This window comes from Lipophrys pholis (assembly GCF_963383615.2).
Source record: "Lipophrys pholis genome assembly, chromosome: 18".
Lineage (NCBI taxonomy): Eukaryota > Metazoa > Chordata > Actinopteri > Blenniiformes > Blenniidae > Lipophrys > Lipophrys pholis.
The window spans coordinates 14,081,904-14,101,517 of record NC_137646.1 but is presented as its reverse complement, the minus strand read 5'-3'; the positions used below and the strand labels follow the sequence as shown (position 1 = coordinate 14,101,517).

The window sequence follows — 19,614 nt, the reverse complement described above, 5'->3', positions numbered from 1 at the left end:
TCCCAGTAGAGGGCGCTCATCTCACTGCCGGCCTCCCGGGCTCCACTTCCGCCTGTAAAATGTGGTTGCGCAACGTTTTTAATTCTCACGACAGGCCAGAGGAGGGAGCCAACTGCTCAATAATGAATCCTTTGTATAGCCATGGTATATCATGGCACATGGTGAACAAAGTGATTTACTGTCACACTCTTGTCTGCGTTTCAAACCTGTGGTTATGCAGATTCCTCCTCACATTTGTTATAATAATACTCGGGACGGGGCAGGAATTCATTGCATGGATACTGCAGATCTAGGGATGTTTCTCTCTGGTAAATCTGTCAAATTAAAGCAGACATTATGACGAAGCATGTTCATACTACTGGTAACTGGAAAACATGTCTCCTTCAGATACCATACAAATTCATGTAATGTGTAAACATGGATTTGAAGAAAACAATCTACAGACTGTCATGTGGTTTCAGTTTCTTTATTTAAACAAGAAGGCAGCAGGAGTAATATTACAATGTGGCAAAATGTTCTTCTGGGTACTGTTACAAGCTCATTACAGACAAACACTATCCCCGCTTGTGGTTGTGCAATCAATACACGGAAGAGGTTCACTTCGACGAACACTACTTTTACACAAATATTACATAACAGACACACGTCTCCACACCTGAGACAAAACAGACACACAAATAAGGCTAAAAATATTCACACGCATATCAACTTGAGTGACATACGATTCTTAAACAAGATTTTTGATATGTCGGTCGACGCTTTCCTGCTGTGACAGCTTCAACTTTTGTATGAAGGCTTTCCGCAAGATTTAGGAGCGTATTTATGGAATGTTTTACTATTCTTCCATATGGGCATTTGTGAGGTGAGACATTGATATGGGACGAGAAGGCCTTGCTTACAGTCTCAGCTCGAATTCATCCCAAAGCCGTTCTATCGGGTTGAGGTAAGGACTGTGCGGGACAGTCAAACTGTCTCTCCTTCATGTCTTTTGCTTTGTGTAAGGGTGTGCAGCCATGTTGGAACAGAAAGTGACAATCTCCGAACTGTTGCCACAAAGAGGGGGGCATGAAATTGTCCAAAATGTCTTTCAGAGTTCATTTAACTGGAACTAAGGGGCCAAACCCAACTCCCCGAACACATGGCCACACCATTACCCCGTCCTGCAGGTCACATGAAGTTTGGAGGTCTGTAGCCATCGACTCTGCAGAAAGTTAGTGACCTCTGTGCACTATGTGGCTCAGTATCCCCTGACCTCACACTGACTTTTCATGGCCGACCATGTGATGGTTGAGTTTCTGTTGATCCTAATTGTTTCAACTTTGTTATAGGAGCAAGGAAATTTCCCAGCTGGACTTATTGCACAGGTGGCATCCTATCACTGTACTATGGTGGAATTCACTGAGCTCCTGAGATCAACACATTGGTTCACTGTTTTAAAAAAAAAAAAAAAAAAAAGTGTTTACATGCCTAGGTGCTTGATTATATACACCTGTGGCCATGAAGTGATTCAAAGTCCTGATTTTAATCATTTGGATAACTGAGCAAATACTGTTGGCAATATAGTGAATTTGTGGCTCAACAAAGACAGTCCACATTTCAGTCTGTGGCTTTTAGAACAGCAGGGAATCATCTACCTTACTTATTAATAATAAAACCGAGTGCAGGTAAATCCTACTAGTACTCAGAATGTACACTGAAGTGTGACATCCACTGTAGATTTGTTTTTGTTTTGTCACCGTTTATTGAGTAAACAGCGACCTTATCCTTCCACTAACAGCAAAATGGCTTCAACTTTCAACACCGACGAATAGTCTGGACTCCAGAACAAGCTTAGTACAACTTCAGTGCGGTCCCATTACTTATTATTCTATCACGTTTACGGTTACAGCTCGATAATGCAGGAGGAATTGTCCCCGGTTCCACCGAGGAGCTCCACTTTCCCTCAAAACGCAGGTCTGGCTCACTTGACAAGTTAAACAGCAAGAATATCACCGACTCCATCTTTTCTCGTTCACAACAAGAAGTCAAGGTCCGCCATGTTGAGCCCGACCAGACCGAGCACGACAGCTAGCCTAGCCTCCACCGAAGCTGTCCATTTCACGTTAAAATATAACTCAAAACATGTGGGGAACCAAAAAAAAAAACACACGTCTGCCATCGCCTGTGCATGGGAAAAGAAGTTGGCTCACCGGAACGGGATTTAACTCGGTTATAATTAACCGCTAAGCGGAAGGTTTAGTCCCACGGTGTTCAATCTAATGCTAAAACCACCAGGCTACGTGCTGTAAATAAAACACGGACTTAAGCCTCACACAATAGATCACAGCGTCGGAACAAATCTTATACGTTTACCTCTTCTGTCATAACGCCAGTAAATATGTAGCAGTAATGTAAAGGTGGATATTAACAGACAGGAAACAAGCCGACGTAGATAAAGGGCTCTCAACTACGTTGAGCTTCATAAACCGCGGTTTGACGGACAAAATTGCCGAATTTCAACGTTGGCACATAGAAATTACAGAGTAATAAATCGGAATCATGATCAATTAAAGTAGATCAAGTCGTTATTTCATATATTTAGTCAAGCAACGAAAGCTACTTCACCGCCAAAACCGTGGCTTTTCATTCTGCTTTCGAGACGTGGCCTGCGACAGTCTCTCAAATTTTTAGAACAAAATTGACAAAAAACATCAGTAAATCTACATTACGCATTGACATATATCACACACATAATATACAAATGTAAAAAAATGCTCAATTCCTTTAAAAATAAGCGTCTAGTAAACAGTCAAGGCTTCACCGAGATTTTCCTAAAAGGCGAGCTGAAAATCCAGTCCCCTGCGCGGATGTCCCTCGCAGTCGAGTCCGAGGCTTGCATTAAAGTCCCAGAGATCCACGACACCGCTTGAGAAAAACCCAAAAAGCCGACGTATTTCTTAACTCACGTTGAAGATAATCCCTTATACAATGTTTTAGGTTTGGAAATACAATGTGGTTCGACCTTTTTGTCCTGTTTGATCGGGTACCTGAACAGGCCTCAGCCCTGAGCCTCTTTTCTTAGAGCCCAGGCTGATCCAGAGCGAGACGAACGACAGAACAGAGATTTTTTTTATTTTTGCTCTGAGGGAAGAAACTCACATCGGCCGGACTCGGGAAACATCGGAAAGAAGGCGGGTTTTGTTGAATTTATTCTAAGAAGCTTCATTTCTTCGACGCCATTGGTCAGCTCTTCGTTGCTACTTGATATTAATGAGAAGAGCGGCCAATCCGATGAGTTTAAGTTGAATATTTATAGTTTGCATGCAAAATACACAAAGCACTGCCTACTTGGGTTTGACAAAGCCAATCGGAGTGAATCCATATTAAATTAAGACCCGCCTCTCGTTCTGATTAGTTCGAAAAGACAAACGTGTATTTTCATTGGCTGTACGTCAGATAAAATTAATTATTCATATAACTGCATTGAATGGCCAATGAGCGTTTTACTACCAAGCTCAACGTCCCACCTTCCGAAGAGCCGGCCCCTGACTTTTTGCGTGTGTAACCCCGTAGTAGGCGCTCAGTCTATAAAACCAAGCGTTGGGCTGCTTCACGCTCAGAAGCGCTGAGAGCGCTCCAGAGTGTAGATCAGGAAAAGGGAGGGGAACAGTCGACAGCCAGTATATTTAGGATTAAAATACAAATAACGGCTCCAAAGGCAACCGACAACAGGGGTCCCTAGGATATCGCCTTCGGAGACTTTCCGGTCACCGTTGGCGGCCTGGCCGGAGTCGTGGTGACAATTTAAAGGCTGTTCCTGCTCACAAAGCGGCGTGCCGAGGAAGGACGCGTCTCTTTGAATAGACAGGATGCCCGGACCGCCCTCCGGCGACAGCGCATGCCCATTGCGCACGATCAAGAGAGTTCAATTCGGCATCATCAGCCCAGATGAGCTTGTAGGTTTTCTTTTCGGGGAGTGGGTTTATTTTATACGAATTTACTGGGAAATCACACATTGCTCTTGCAGTTACTTTACTAATCGTATGGTTTTAACATGTTACAGAGTCCTGGTTTGTTTACTATGGGAGGCTCTTGCTGTTAGCTTAGCCTAGCTAGCGTTGTCGTGCTGGAGCTAGAGCTAACTAGCATGTTTCAGGAAGTTTGAAAAACTTAAAGCACAACATTTTTTTAAAGACTCCACGCTCTTTCATGAATGAAACCCCATGTTTAATATCGCACTGTAACATATCGGCCCCTATTAAGTGAAGGTTTTTGTTTCTTTAGCTTTAGCGTGTGTGGTCTTTTTGATTTATCGTCCGATCGCATTGAACGATATTGTTTCTTCGTATAATAAACGAATAAAAAGCTCTCAACAACGAAGTCAAATTATTATTTTTCAGTGAAAATTTCGAGTCGTGCCTATATATGAATATAGAGTATTATGTCATTACCGTTATGCAATTAAAGTTTACCACAGTAGCCAACCTGTGTGCTGGTTACAATATGACTTTCTTTTCTTTTAACGTGACATGATTTTCATGACTTTGAATGATTTATTAAGTTCACTGGTTGCTGCATGAGGTGGATTCTTATAAAGGCACATGACTTGATTATCAGCTGCTGGCTTATTGTGTAATCAACTTACATTGAAATTGTGCTTCTCCTCAGAAACGGATGTCGGTTACAGAAGGGGGGATTAAATACCCCGAAACAACAGAAGGAGGACGTCCAAAGCTTGGTGGCCTTATGGACCCAAGACAAGGAGTCATTGAACGAAGTGGAAGATGTCAGACATGTGCAGGTATAGTGTGTTTACAGCTTTCAAGGCCTGGAAATTATTAATTTTGAAAATATCAAATAATTACCTTTGACAATGAAAGTTGATCGAGAAGGTTATGTTTTTGTCTGCGTTTATTTATTTATTAGTTTGTATGTATGTACAGTATTATAACAAGTTTTCGCAAAAACTGCTTGCCCGAATTGCATTAAAGTTTCAGAGATGATTTGTCATCGTCTCAGGGCCAATCGATTAGATTTTGGGACGTTAACGGCTGACCGTTTCCGAATAAATCCCAATAAACTGCGAAAACATATCCTATTCATCTGCATGCAGCATGTTTAGGTTATTTGTTCTTTACTCGCAAAATTTTAGTAAACTTATTTACATTTATTCTTTCAGTAAATGTCTACTTCGAGTGTGGAATATAGGCACATCTTCTGCTTTCACTCTTATTTATGTAAACACACACGTTTCAGTTCAAAGAATTATTAAAAAAGAAAAATAATTTTCAGCTTTGCATACCTTGTGTAGCAGAATTTATTTTGCCTCTGTAGAGAAGTTGAATTTTATTTGATAATTAAATTTTTCCAATTTTTGAGACAGGCTGCCACATTTATGTAACCAGTAAAACAACCAAAGAAGTTGGTCATAGGTTATGAAACAAGGTTACATTTTAAATTGGGAAAGTTTCCAGTCCACTCTTTGTGTGAAAGACGACTCAGGCTAACTCTTTTTGTTTATATGTGTAACGTGAGTAAAATATATACTTGTGCCAAACCCTGCAATGTATACAATTATCATGGTTTTTGTTCGTTCAGGCAACATGACAGACTGTCCTGGACACTTTGGACACATCGAACTGGCAAAGCCAGTTTTCCACGTCGGCTTCATTGCAAAGATAATGAAGGTTCTCCGATGTGTTTGCTTCTTTTGCTCCAAGCTATTAGTGGATTCCGTAAGTACACATTCCACATTACAGCACATATGTTCATCCTGATGTCCCTTTCATTGCTTAAATTTTTCTCATTTTTCTTATGTCTAGAACAATCCCAAGATCAAAGATATCCTAGGGAAATCCAAAGGGCAGCCCAGGAAGCGCTTGACCCACGTGTACGAGCTGTGCAAGGGAAAGAACATCTGCGAAGGAGGAGAGGAGATGGACAACAAATTTGGAATGGAACAACAAGAGACTGAGGAGGACCTCACCAAGGAGAAGGTATTTACTTTTACAGTCCTCTTGTTGGTAACCTATGGTCAGCCTATTTTCTAATTATCTTTCCTCGTCACTCTACCTTACTCAGGGCCACGGCGGCTGTGGGCGCTACCAGCCCCGCATCAGACGCACCGGTCTGGAGCTGTACGCCGAGTGGAAGCACGTCAACGAGGATTCGCAAGAGAAGAAAATCCTGCTGAGTCCCGAGCGCGTGCATGAGATCTTCAAGCGCATCTCAGATGAAGAGGACGTCATCCTGGGCATGGACCCGAAGTTTGCCCGGCCAGAGTGGATGATTGTGACAGTGTTGCCCGTGCCTCCGCTGGCTGTGAGGCCTGCGGTCGTCATGCAGGGCTCCGCTCGCAACCAGGTAAAGTGAAACAATCCCACTCTCTGTGTTTGGTTTCTAAAATGTAGGTCGACACACTGATGGCAACTTCTGAATTATGGTTTTAAAGGACGACTTGACCCACAAACTGGCCGACATCGTCAAGATCAACAACCAGCTGAGAAGGAATGAGCAGAGTGGTGCCGCTGCTCACGTCATCGCCGAGGATGTGAAGCTGCTTCAGTTTCACGTGGCAACCATGGTGGATAACGAATTGCCAGGCCTGCCCAGGGTATGTGTGTTTTTTTAGGTTTTTTTTGGCAAACCAACTACATTTTTACTATTGTCGCATCGTCGTGGTGTATTTCAATGTTATTGCTCAGTTGCAGCAATCTGTCGTCTTTCCAGGCGATGCAAAAGTCCGGCCGCCCGCTCAAATCCATAAAACAGCGACTAAAGGGGAAGGAGGGACGAGTGCGAGGTAACCTCATGGGTAAGCGTGTGGACTTCTCCGCTCGAACCGTCATCACACCAGACCCCAATCTACAAATCGACCAAGTCGGCGTCCCGCGATCCATCGCAGCAAACATGACCTTCCCAGAGATCGTCACACCCTTTAATATCGACAGGTACTTCACAGCGAAACCTAATATTACGAATTAAACAAAAAAACACTTTCTGAAATTGTCTGTGAATTTGACTGATGTATTATTCGGTCTTAGATTGCAGGAGCTGGTGCGACGAGGAAACAGCCAGTATCCTGGAGCCAAATACATCATCCGTGACAGCGGAGACAGAATCGACCTGCGATTCCACCCAAAACCAAGTGACCTTCATCTGCAGATCGGCTACAAGGCACGACCATACATTTGGTGTATTAGCAACCTGTGATACGGATACCACAATGTCCTTTTCTAAATGTTTCACTTCAATCCTGATCAAAATCCTCTGTGCAGGTTGAAAGACACATGTGTGACGGCGACATCGTCATCTTCAACCGGCAGCCTACACTACATAAAATGTCCATGATGGGACACAGAGTCCGAATTCTGCCGTGGTCCACTTTTCGACTCAACCTCAGGTGAGATAAGACGATCAGGCTTTGTGCTCATTTAGAAATTTTCACGGTAAAACATTTTCAGCACTTAAATGCATTGAATAGCAGCTATGTTTGTGGGTCCAATGACTCCAGACTTTTTGTTTATTGCACAATTTTTGTGCGTGTGTCACCCCCCCCCCCCCCCCCATTTTTGAGACGAGTCACTGTCAAACAGCTAGAGTTCCCTCTGATATTGAATCGCCTCTATCCAGTGTCACCACCCCGTACAATGCTGACTTTGACGGGGACGAGATGAATCTCCACCTGCCGCAGTCTCTGGAGACCCGGGCAGAGATCCAGGAGCTGGCCATGGTGCCTCGCATGATTGTCACGCCTCAGTCCAACAGGCCCGTTATGGGTATTGTGCAGGACACGCTCACGGCTGTCCGTAAATTCACCAAAAGAGACGTCTTCTTAGAGAGGGTGAGGAGGTTGTTCTAGTATCACAAGAGGTTTTGGTCTTTCATGATTATGTAGTTTTCTTTAATAACTGTTTAATATCTATCTCAGGGTGAAGTGATGAATCTCCTCATGTTCCTCTCAACCTGGGATGGAAAAATGCCTCAACCGGCGATCCTCAAACCCCGGCCTCTGTGGACAGGCAAGCAGATCTTCAGTCTTATCATTCCGGGACACATTAACGTGATCCGCACGCACAGCACCCACCCCGATGACGAGGACAGCGGCCCCTACAAACACATCTCACCCGGTGACACCAAGGTACAAAGACTGGAGGAGATCATGTTGACGTTGTGACTGGACATTGATTATATGTAAACCTGACCGTGAGCTCCTTCCTGCAGGTCATCGTGGAGAACGGTGAGTTAATCATGGGCATCCTGTGTAAGAAGTCTCTGGGAACCTCGGCCGGCTCCCTCGTCCACATCTCCTACCTGGAGATGGGCCACGACATCACCAGGCTTTTCTACTCCAACATTCAGACTGTGGTCAACAACTGGCTGCTCATCGAGGGTAAGAAAACCCAAGCAAATGTAACTTGTGTCATTCATGAGGTTACAAATATTGAGTCTTTGCTTTGTTGTCCAACAGGTCATTCCATTGGTATTGGTGACTCCATTGCTGATGCTAAGACGTACCTTGACATCCAGAACACCATCAAGAAAGCCAAACAGGATGTGATAGAAGTAAGAACAATATTTGTATAATGAGCAACGCTCACAGGAAGTTGCATATTGTTTTAATACAGTTTTGTCTGAAACATTAAGATATTTTTTTCTTCATCTAACAGGTCATTGAGAAAGCTCACAACAACGAGCTGGAGCCAACGCCCGGTAACACGCTGCGGCAGACCTTTGAGAACCAGGTGAATCGTATCCTCAACGACGCTCGTGACAAAACGGGATCGTCTGCCCAGAAGTCTTTGTCTGAGTACAATAACTTCAAATCCATGGTGGTGGCTGGATCCAAGGGTTCAAAGATTAACATCTCACAGGTAGAGGAGCCTGCTACCACACGCTCCCATATGACGGCACAAGTTTTAAGGTTCAGATGATCTCAATTGTTGTTTCTCTCGGTTCAGGTTATTGCTGTAGTGGGGCAGCAGAACGTTGAGGGTAAACGAATCCCCTTCGGCTTTAAACACCGCACGCTGCCTCACTTCATCAAAGATGACTACGGTCCTGAGAGCAGGGGCTTTGTGGAGAACTCCTACCTGGCTGGGTTGACGCCGACAGAGTTTTTCTTCCACGCCATGGGAGGCAGAGAGGGTCTGATCGACACGGCTGTCAAGACAGCTGAGACGGGTGCGTCCTGGCAGTCTGCGGAGGAAAACCTGTGAATACACAGCGTGATCTTGAACGTGTCTAATCGAACGATCAATCGTCCCCTTCAAGGTTACATCCAGCGTCGTCTGATCAAATCTATGGAGTCTGTGATGGTGAAATACGACGGCACTGTACGAAACTCCATCAACCAGGTGGTGCAGTTGCGTTACGGCGAGGATGGGCTGGCGGGAGAGAACGTGGAGTTTCAAAATGTGGCGACACTGAAACCCTCAAACAAGGCTTTTGAAAAGAAGTAAGTCACATACTTGAAGGAGAGAATTCAATTGTATTCTGTAATAATGTTTTCCAGCTTTTAATCCAATATTTCTACTTAATTTTCTCTGTCAAGGTTCCGGTTTGATTGCACCAACGAGCGAGCGCTGAGGCGGATGCTGCAGGAAGACGTCGTCAAAGACGTGCTCACCAACGCCCATGTGCAAAGCGCTTTGGAGAAGGAGTTTGATAAGATGAAGGAGGACAGGGAGGTCCTACGGACAATTTTCCCCACTGGGGACAGCAAGGTGTGGAATCGCCACCAAAAGTCTGCTCTAAAATGATTATTAACCGGCCTGGTTGAAATCAAGACTCACTTTCTGCAATGCTCATCCTCGCCTGCAGGTGGTGCTGCCATGCAACCTTGCCAGAATGATTTGGAACGCTCAGAAGATCTTTCGCATAAACACTCGAACGCCGACGGACCTGAATCCTCTCAGGGTGGTCGAGGGTAAGTTTTGTTTTCCCCCACATTTGTTGATTTTAAATTGCACAATGGCTTCAGGAGCTGTAAAGCTTGGAAGTCTTGGTCCAGCTGGAGGAACGTCTATAAGCTGCATAAAGCTACCTGATAAATCCTGACCTGTTGTGTAAGAAGCTTTGTGTGACGCTGCAGGATCTGTGTGGTTATCACAAACTGTTTTACTTTAATTATCTGGTTGTTTTTGTGTCTGCAGGTGTTTATGATCTCAGTAAGAAGTTGGTTATTGTGAACGGCGAAGACCCGCTCAGCAGGCAGGCCCAGCAGAACGCCACTCTGCTCTTCAACATCCACCTGCGCTCCACGCTCTGCTCCAAACGCATGACCGAGGAGTTCCGTCTGTCCACCGAGGCGTTCGACTGGCTGCTGGGAGAGATCGAGACAAAGTTCAACCAATCCATTGTGAGTCTCACGCAGCGACGCGTAGCCTTAAGAGCTAAACAAAAAAAAAAAACACCTCAGAAACGACACACTAATGCCTTCCTCTTTCAGGCTCATCCAGGTGAAATGGTGGGAGCTCTGGCTGCTCAGTCGTTGGGAGAGCCGGCCACTCAGATGACCCTGAACACCTTCCATTACGCCGGCGTGTCGGCCAAGAACGTCACACTGGGTGTGCCCCGTCTGAAGGAGCTGATCAACATCTCAAAGAGGCCCAAAACACCGTCGCTGACCGTCTTCCTCCTCGGCCAGGCGGCACGCGACGCTGAGAGGGCGAAGGACATTCTGTGTCGACTGGAGCACACTACACTGCGCAAGGTAAGAAAAAGATCGTCTCGTTGCATTAAATGTTGACTTTGACTGTGAAAACTGGTGCTGAGGACGAGCTTCTCCCTCCAGGTGACAGCCAACACCGCCATCTACTACGACCCCAACCCCCAGAACACTGTGGTGTCCGAGGACCAGGAGTGGGTTAACGTCTACTACGAGATGCCCGACTTTGATGTGACGCGCATCTCTCCCTGGCTGCTGCGCATCGAGCTCGACCGCAAACACATGACTGACCGCAAACTGACCATGGAGCAGATCGCAGAGAAGATCAATACAGGTGGGTCACGTTTGTCCTCCACTTGTCACTCATTAGGACTCGGCTGCGTAGTATTCCAAACAGTCCTGTAAATCAAATAACACCACTTGTGTAATGCAATCTATTTGTGTTTGTTTTCTGTGAAAGGTTTCGGAGACGATCTGAACTGTATCTTCAATGACGACAACGCTGAGAAGCTCGTGCTGCGAATCAGAATCATGAACACCGATGAGAACAAATTCCAAGAGGTGAGGAGTGAAGCGGTCTTCAGCGTAGAAACAAATGCACTAAAGCGAGCTGCGGTTTTACTAACCCATCTTTGGCCGGACCCCGCAGGACGAGGAGGTCGTGGACAAAATGGACGACGACGTGTTTCTGCGGTGCATCGAGTCCAACATGCTGACGGACATGACTCTGCAGGGCATTGAGCAGATCAGCAAGGTAACAGCATGAACACAGCAAACACTTAGATGAGATTCACAAAACGGGAATATTGCTTTTTCTCATACACATTCTTCCGTTCTCTTTCAGGTCTACATGCATTTGCCTCAAACTGACAATAAGAAGAAGATCATCATCACCGAGGACGGAGAGTTCAAAGCCTTGCAGGAGTGGATCCTGGAGACGGACGGCGTGAGCCTCATGAGAGTACTCAGTGAGAAGGATGTCGACCCCGTCAGGACCACCTCCAACGACATCGTGGAGATCTTCACGGTACAAAAGTCTCGCCAACAGTTTGCCCTCAAAAGCTCAATCATTTCTCGGCTTGGTGTTGATGTGATCTTTTCTGTGATCTCAGGTGTTGGGGATTGAGGCAGTGCGAAAGGCCCTGGAGAGAGAGTTGTACCACGTCATCTCCTTCGACGGCTCCTACGTCAACTACCGCCACTTAGCTCTGCTCTGCGACACCATGACCAGCCGCGGTCACCTGATGGCCATCACTCGTCACGGCATCAACCGACAAGACACCGGGCCGCTCATGAAGTGCTCCTTCGAGGAGACGGTACGACAAATCTCCTTCCCGTTTGGATTCTCATTAAATGAAACTGAAGTTTTAAACGTTAACTATCTGTCCTGCCGTTTACTCTTCAACACTTCAGTGATGTGCTTAAGTTCAAGTCTTGCGTCCCTTCTCCAGGTGGACGTGTTGATGGAGGCGTCCTCCCACGGCGAGAGCGACCCTATGAAGGGCGTTTCGGAGAACATCATGCTCGGTCAGCTCGCCCCTGCGGGGACGGGCTGCTTCGACCTGCTGCTGGACGCCGAGAAGTGTAAATACGGCATGGAGATCCCGACCAACATCCCCGGCATCAGTGTGGCTGGACGTAAGTGGAAAGACGTCTGTCGAGCCTCTTGAAGACTCGTATGCATGGCGAATGTATTAAACGTCTGTGTTGGTCTATTTCCAGCCACTGGCATGTTCTTTGGCACGGTGCCGAGTCCCATGAGCGGCATGTCTCCTGCCATGACCCCCTGGAACACCGGAGCCACGCCAGCTTACGGCGCCTGGTCCCCCAGTGTCGGTGAGTGTCTTTCTCCTCACACAGTGTTCAAACTCCGCATATCTTCATTTTCCTGACCTTTTGGTGTTTCTCCTCCTCCTCCTCCTCCAGGAAGTGGCATGACACCCGGAGCGGCAGGTTTCTCTCCCAGCGCGGCTTCAGACGCCACCGGCTTCTCTCCAGGTTACTCCCCGGCCTGGTCGCCCACTCCCGGGTCCCCGGGATCTCCGGGCCCGGCGAGTCCCTACATCCCCTCTCCAGGTTAGTAACTGCAGAAACCTTCTGATAGAGTACCAGACCAACTAAGTCGTGTGAATGAATTGGGTTAAAATTTACGGTCGTAGTTGTGTTTTGTTTCCATCATATATGAACTAGTAGAGTTAAACCCTGCAGCAATAAATTACCTGGATTTTTCTTGAGTTATAAGAATTGAATATTTTTACACACAGTTAATTCAGTTGTAACTAAAGTAGCCCCAATCATAATCCCTGAGGAACTCCTAAGTATTTCTTTTCTAAACATGTTTCGTCTTTCAGGTGGAGCCATGTCGCCAAACTACTCCCCCACCTCCCCTGCCTACGAGCCTCGTTCTCCTGGGGGCTACACCCCTCAGAGCCCAGGCTACTCCCCAACGTCACCCTCCTACTCCCCAACTTCTCCCTCTTACTCCCCCACCAGCCCCAACTACAGCCCCACGTCGCCTTCCTACTCTCCCACCTCGCCCAGTTACTCCCCGACGTCCCCGTCCTACTCGCCCACCTCCCCGTCTTACTCCCCGACGTCTCCCTCCTACTCCCCCACCTCCCCATCTTACTCCCCCACCTCCCCCTCCTACTCGCCCACCTCGCCAAGCTACAGCCCAACGTCGCCGAGCTACAGCCCCACGTCTCCCAGTTACTCACCCACCTCACCCTCTTACTCTCCCACCTCACCCTCTTACTCTCCCACGTCTCCGTCGTACTCCCCCACCTCCCCCTCGTACTCCCCCACCTCTCCTTCCTACTCTCCAACAAGCCCAAGCTACAGCCCAACGTCGCCGAACTACACCCCCACCTCGCCGAGTTACTCCCCCACCTCCCCCTCCTACTCTCCCACTTCCCCCTCCTACTCCCCAACTTCTCCCAACTACACCCCAACCAGCCCCAACTACTCCCCAACCTCCCCCTCGTACTCCCCCACCTCTCCATCCTACTCCCCGTCCAGTCCCCGCTACACTCCGCAGTCACCCACCTACACTCCCAGCTCGCCCTCCTACAGCCCCAGCTCCCCCTCATACTCCCCCACCTCCCCCAAATACACCCCCACTTCCCCGTCATACAGCCCCAGCTCCCCAGAGTACACCCCCACCTCCCCCAAATACTCCCCCACCTCGCCAAAGTACTCCCCAACCTCTCCGAAGTACTCGCCCACTTCTCCCACCTACTCCCCGACCACTCCAAAATACAGCCCGACTTCTCCTACCTACTCCCCCACCTCCCCCACCTACACCCCCACCAGCCCCAAGTACTCCCCCACCTCCCCAACTTACTCCCCGACTTCTCCCAAGTATTCGCCCACCTCCCCCACGTACTCGCCCACTAGTCCAAAAGGCTCCACCTACAGCCCCACGTCGCCCGGATACAGCCCCACCTCCCCCACCTACAGCCCGACCATCAGCCCCGACGACAGTGACGAAGAAAACAACTGAGTCGCCGCGGCGGAGACGGCGAAGCGGCTGAGGGGAGGGGGCGGGCCTGCCACCTCACGTTCTGACAACCAAAGGACAGCAACCCGAACCAGCTGGAGGTGGCGGCGGCGGCGTTCTGAGCCTCGGGCGACCCAACTGTGATCATTTTGCGGGGAGGGAGGGGGTCTCCACCTTCTAACCACCACAACACCGCCCCTCCCCCGAAAATGTTCAAAACTTATGTGAAAAGACTTGAACTGCTTTGCCTGAAGGAAGAAAAAAAAAAAAAGGCTGCCTTTTGAAATAGTTTTTTTTAAATATTCACATGGGGTGTCGGAGCAAAACTGAGAGAAAAGGAGTGAAAAGGAGAGGACGATGTGGCGAACGAACGGGAAGAAAAAGCCCCTTTTTTAAACTTGCGCGTTGCTGCATCCAGTCTGTCTCGCTCTCATTCTCTACATTGCGGGCGTGTAGTCGCTCCGGGAAAGCGTACATATTGCCAAAAGCCTTCCTGAAAAGCTAAGTGGATTGTATTAATCACTAAAACATAAGCTCTAAGAAAAACGGAAGAGGTGAGGGTTTGTTTACTGCATATTTCATCGAGGTGGATCATGTTAGACCTTCTTGCTGGTGAAACGCCACCGGCTCGGGGTCGCACCAGAGAAACTGGTCTGCATGAAATGGGGGGGGAAAAGAAGACATTTCGCTCTGAACTACATAGACGTATGTAGCCATCATCACCCTCCTCTCTTCCTCCTTCACACCCCGGAGACCTGAAAGATGTCACGACAAACACCCACCAGCATCCTCGTGTTCTCTGCCATCATGGAGACTTTGTGCGTCACAAGCAAAAAAAATTTAAGACAAAAAAAAAAAAAAAAAACTTTTCCAGATTTATTCTTCCCTCGACACTGGGAAGTCAAATGTTTCTATTAAAATGAATATTCAGAATAATAATTCTGCCTTTAATTTAGAAGGAAAATGTGGAGGAGGGATTCTAGTTTGACGCTGCTGCTGCTTCCGTCATCGTTTGCATGAGTAGCACATGTTAATACATTTTATTCAAGCTTTAGGTTGAAACTGTTCAAATCCCTTTCTACTTGTCGCTGATCTAAGTTCCATTTCCGATAGCGAGTTTATTCGGATTGTTCAATCTTTATTTAAGGAAGTTAACTACTATTCTGTGTGAGAAATTGAATAGAGGAAAATTTGAGGTTATTTGATCTTTTTTTTTTTTTTTTGCGTTTCTCTCGTTTGCTTTTGGTGACTCTGTAAAGCCTTTTGCTCATAAACTGTGGATGAAGGGGCGAGGGGAGAACTTTTTTATTATTATTATTATTTTCAGTCCAAGTCATTTCCACACTGCTCTTTTTCCTTCTTTCAGCCATGCAACACTCTTGGCATCCTGCCATCCGCTTTCTTCCTCTGAGATCTGGCCTCTTTAATAAGTTGAAAAAGAACCAAACTACTCACTACATTAGTGCGATCTTTCTTTCAGATTTGACGCGGCTCGCCGGCTTTCTCTTCGCCTCATCAGAATGCAGATATCCTTGTTCTAGTTGATGATTTGACACGGTTTCTGAACTCGCTGGGTTTCTTCCCTCTTCATCCACAAGTGATCCTCCTTTCTGAAGTCAGTGTTTCGTAAACTTTTTTTTTTTTTTTTAATCTACCAGTGTATGTACCTGTGATTTGGTGGGGGGAGGGGAGGGGGGGGCAGCTTCAGTCTGACTGGGAGTCCTGAGGAGATGGAAATACATCATACATTTGATTTGTTATTGTTCTGAAAAGTGTCTAGTTATGTGAAACACTGCTGCCCAGTCGGTCTCGAGTGAAAACCTTCTGGCCTTTTCCATGAAGCAGGTTTGGTATTTGCACTCGGTAAATATTGTGGCGGACTTCAGCCACCGATGTCGTCACATTAAGTCCATTTTGCTTTGCATCCATTCCTGCCGTCTGAACTCAGTTCGTGATGTCGGGACTCCCAGGGCGAATGAGTGAATGAATGAACGAGTGTGTGTGAGTGTGAGTGTGTGTCTGAAGGAGATGCAGGGTTTCAAACTGAGGAAAGACTTGACACGTCTGGGCAAAGGAAGGTTTAACTTAAAAGTTGCCACTGTATAGAAATCAAGTCATGATCTCGTTCTCTGTATCTTTGTTCTGTTTGTTTTTTTGACTTGGAAAAACCCGAATAAAAGTTTTACTATATGTCTGCTGTCTTTTTATTTACAGCTGATGTAAAGACCTTTCCCGCCTCTGAAAGAGCAGATACACCTCAAATTATTTGCTTATGACAATGATATATTAATACATTTTATATATATATGAACTGGAGGAAAGTTATTGCTCAATCTAGGATCATTGAATAAGACATTTATTTCTTCAACACTATTCAGACAACACAATTTACAGTACTTCCCAAAGAAAGACAGTAAAGCAAGGCGATTAAGATTAACTAAAGGGATCGGGATTATAAAACATTAAAAGTGGTTCTGAAATTCATCAAATGGGGAATAAATAAAGTAAAACCTTTATTAAGATAACCCTAATAAGTAAAATCGATTGTTTGATGGAAGCCTGAGCAAGTAACAATCTAGTAAGTTTTGATTTAAAAGAAGAGAATGTGTCAGCAGGATATTTGTTCCACAGGTGTAGAGCAGTGTTTTGTGAAATTCTCTTAAAATAAATAACAGTTATAAATCGGGATAAAAATATAGTTTTTAATGATATTGCACTTTGAAGTTGAAGTCTATAAAGCTTTGAATGGTCACAGGCCTTCTTGTAGTATACCCGAGGTCCTCAGGAAGAGGTTCGAAGTGTTCCCAGAGTCAGAAGAAACAAGGTGAAGCAGCTTTTAGTTCCTCCTCCTCACCTGTGGAACAAACCTCCTGCTGACACACTCCCTTCTTTTAAATCAGGACTTAAAACACGATTATCTGCTCAGGATTTCCCTTAATTAAAGATTTCATTTATTTTATTACCTTTGTATGCGTAAAGTTTTGACTTGATTTATTATTTTCTATGCCTTTTCCGATTGCAGTTTTAGAGTATATTTCCAGTTCCACCCTAGTTCCTGCAGGGGGAGCTCTAAGCACATCGTGCGTCCACCTCACCTGAACAGAAGGTATAAACAGTTTGAGCGTCTCAGAGCGGATTGTGAACAATTCACAGGTAACACACCGACTGCTTCCAAAACCAAATATACAACTCACTTCAACATAATTATTTCAATTAACGTTTTCATTCTGACTTGTAAGAATATTTTTTTTAGTTATTTCCATTCACAAATCAGTATTATTTTCAAATACTACATCTTCAACATGTGATCCAGGTTTGGGATTTTTTTTGTTAAGGGTTATGAAATGTGAAAATAAATGGAAAATCTTCTATTTGACTATACAAGAGTTAGTTCCTGCGGAATAATCTGACTGGAAGAGAGAGACGTTCAACGCGTTGTATCCCTCCGCCTCACAGCTGTTTCACATTGTGACCTTAATTACCGCAGTCACAGCTGGAAATGTACGAACGTTGCTTTTATGGAATCAAACCTGCTGCAAATACTTATAGAATTTGTCTCTTGCATTCTTTATTTTTTTGGTTTTGTTTAGTTTTTTTGGGGGGGGGGGGGAATAAACACTCAAAGAGTGTTGATAAATACTGTGAAGTTTCGGAGGGAGAGATTAATGTTCAAAAAGGAAAACCAGATTATTTGTGTCAGGTGTGTAAATGTAACGGTTGACGGATAATGTCAACATGGAGAAGGACTAAAGAGACTATCCATTCTGACATTTTTATATCAGAGAATTGTTCTCTTTCTTTTTCTAATTTACATAACACATTTGATGAAAAATGAGTGACCGGTACAATCATTTATTTTCCTTCTTTCTTTCTCCTTCCTAATACTTGTTATTTGAAATATGTGTGAATATATATTTGCAAAAATGAATATATTGTTGAAATGAATTAAGAAATGATTAGATTCAACATTCGCAATATAAATATCATTTGAATGCGTCGTTCAGTTATGTATTGTTTTATATAATTTCTATTGTCACCCATGTGAGGAACCACCTTCACACCAGAGTGAGGTCAGGTGAAGGTGAGGCGCTCACTACAGAGAGTCCTGATGTAACCAATTACACTTTAACTTGACCTGCATGTGTATTTATTATCACACTGAACTTCACGGTCATGAATCCATGACATACTCTACATGTGCCAAGTATTAGGTTTCTATCAGCTCATAAATTAACCTTCAAAAAAAAAAACCTTACTGTTTACAGCTTATTGTATAAGAACATTTATCACCCACAGCTGCAATGGTAGATACTATATGAACACCTTTTACACCGTTTATTAAACCACTTTACCTATAAATCTATTAGATTCTTTGAAAACGTAGGCATTATTCTTTTGTAAACTTTAAAATGAAAGAAAAAAACCTTCAGAAATCCAGCTGAGGCCCTCATGCTGTGTCTCAGTTAGTGGATTTAAAAAAAACAATTTAAATGCAAAGGAGCACAACTGATCCCACATCCCATAACGCCGTGCTACCAACTGAGTCACGGTCAAAAAAATATACAACACAACACTCTTAAATGTGTTTTAAAGATTATTGACATAAAATGTTAACAGTGATTTAATGTGAAAGTAATATATAAGTTCCCTGGTGGGCTTTTGCTGACGTCACCGGTTCAACACACATTATTCCATTTAATTAATTCAACTTAGATTCTGATGTTTAATCTTTTCACACAAACATTATTTCAGTGACGTAAAAAGAAGAAAAGTGGACTTAAAAAAAAAAAACGGTTAAAAACTGAATCATTTGAGTTGATATGAAAACTAAAGAAGATCTCAGGATTAAAATCATTAAGTTGTCTGAGTGAACCTCATTAGATTAAAATATCTCAAAATAAAATTTGATGGGGAAAAAAACACTTTCCTACTCAAAGTAAAGTACTATTCCGATGTTTAAACCTGGAGGAAGAAAAGCATCATTTCCACTTTACAAACAAATGAAAGTGGACATAAAGTCCTGGGACATAAACGAGCCAATATTTCAGAGAAAGCAGGAGTGTCCAGAGAAAACCTCCACAGGCACAGGGAGAACATGCACACTCTGAATAGAAAGCGTTCTAACCACTGCACCACTTTTCTACTGGAATAAAGACCAGACACATCGTCTCCGGGCCCAGCAGCAGGACCTGTCTGGTCCCGTCCCTAATCCGTGAAGATTAACGCGTGTTGGAACTGATGAATCACAGGTTTCCTCCTTCCCACAGCTAAAATAAGTGCAGGGGGGCCGCCGCCGCCTGGCCGTCAGACGGGCGTGTCGCTGCTTCTGAGCAGGGAAATCCACGTATGACTCACAGCCGTGTGCTGCTCGGTTGCCACGGTGACATTTACGAATCATGGCATAACTCAACAGGCAATTCAAGTTGAAGAGAGTTCATGTTTCTACACAGAAAAGTGGAATTTTCCC

General features: G+C 45.1%; 1 protein-coding gene across 1 annotated transcript; it reads left to right on the top strand.

The window, feature by feature from the left end:
• The first annotated feature begins 3,597 nt into the window (after window positions 1–3,597).
• polr2a (RNA polymerase II subunit A) lies at window positions 3,598–16,337 on the top strand. The gene is made up of 29 exons (XM_080486343.1): window positions 3,598–3,935; window positions 4,648–4,780; window positions 5,578–5,714; window positions 5,802–5,975; window positions 6,061–6,342; window positions 6,431–6,592; window positions 6,709–6,929; window positions 7,023–7,155; window positions 7,257–7,381; window positions 7,612–7,822; window positions 7,910–8,119; window positions 8,203–8,371; window positions 8,450–8,544; window positions 8,649–8,852; window positions 8,940–9,162; window positions 9,253–9,436; window positions 9,533–9,704; window positions 9,802–9,907; window positions 10,134–10,339; window positions 10,430–10,693; window positions 10,775–10,982; window positions 11,109–11,209; window positions 11,298–11,402; window positions 11,493–11,675; window positions 11,761–11,964; window positions 12,100–12,286; window positions 12,371–12,484; window positions 12,575–12,724; window positions 13,000–16,337. The coding sequence occupies exons 1-29, from the start codon at window positions 3,849–3,851 to the stop codon at window positions 14,148–14,150; spliced, it is 5,901 nt and encodes a 1,966-aa protein (XP_080342469.1). The 5' UTR covers window positions 3,598–3,848; the 3' UTR covers window positions 14,151–16,337.
• Window positions 16,338–19,614: the final 3,277 nt, after the last annotated feature.

Excerpts from the sequence above, each read along its gene's own strand:
- polr2a (XM_080486343.1), top strand. The coding sequence starts at position 3,849 with ATGCCCGGACCGCCCTCCGGCGACAGCGCATGCCCATTGCGCACGATC. Across the intron at positions 10,694-10,774 it reads AGCACACTACACTGCGCAAG|GTGACAGCCAACACCGCCAT; the intron begins GTAAGAAAAAGA and ends TTCTCCCTCCAG. Across the intron at positions 11,965-12,099 it reads AGTGCTCCTTCGAGGAGACG|GTGGACGTGTTGATGGAGGC; the intron begins GTACGACAAATC and ends TCCCTTCTCCAG.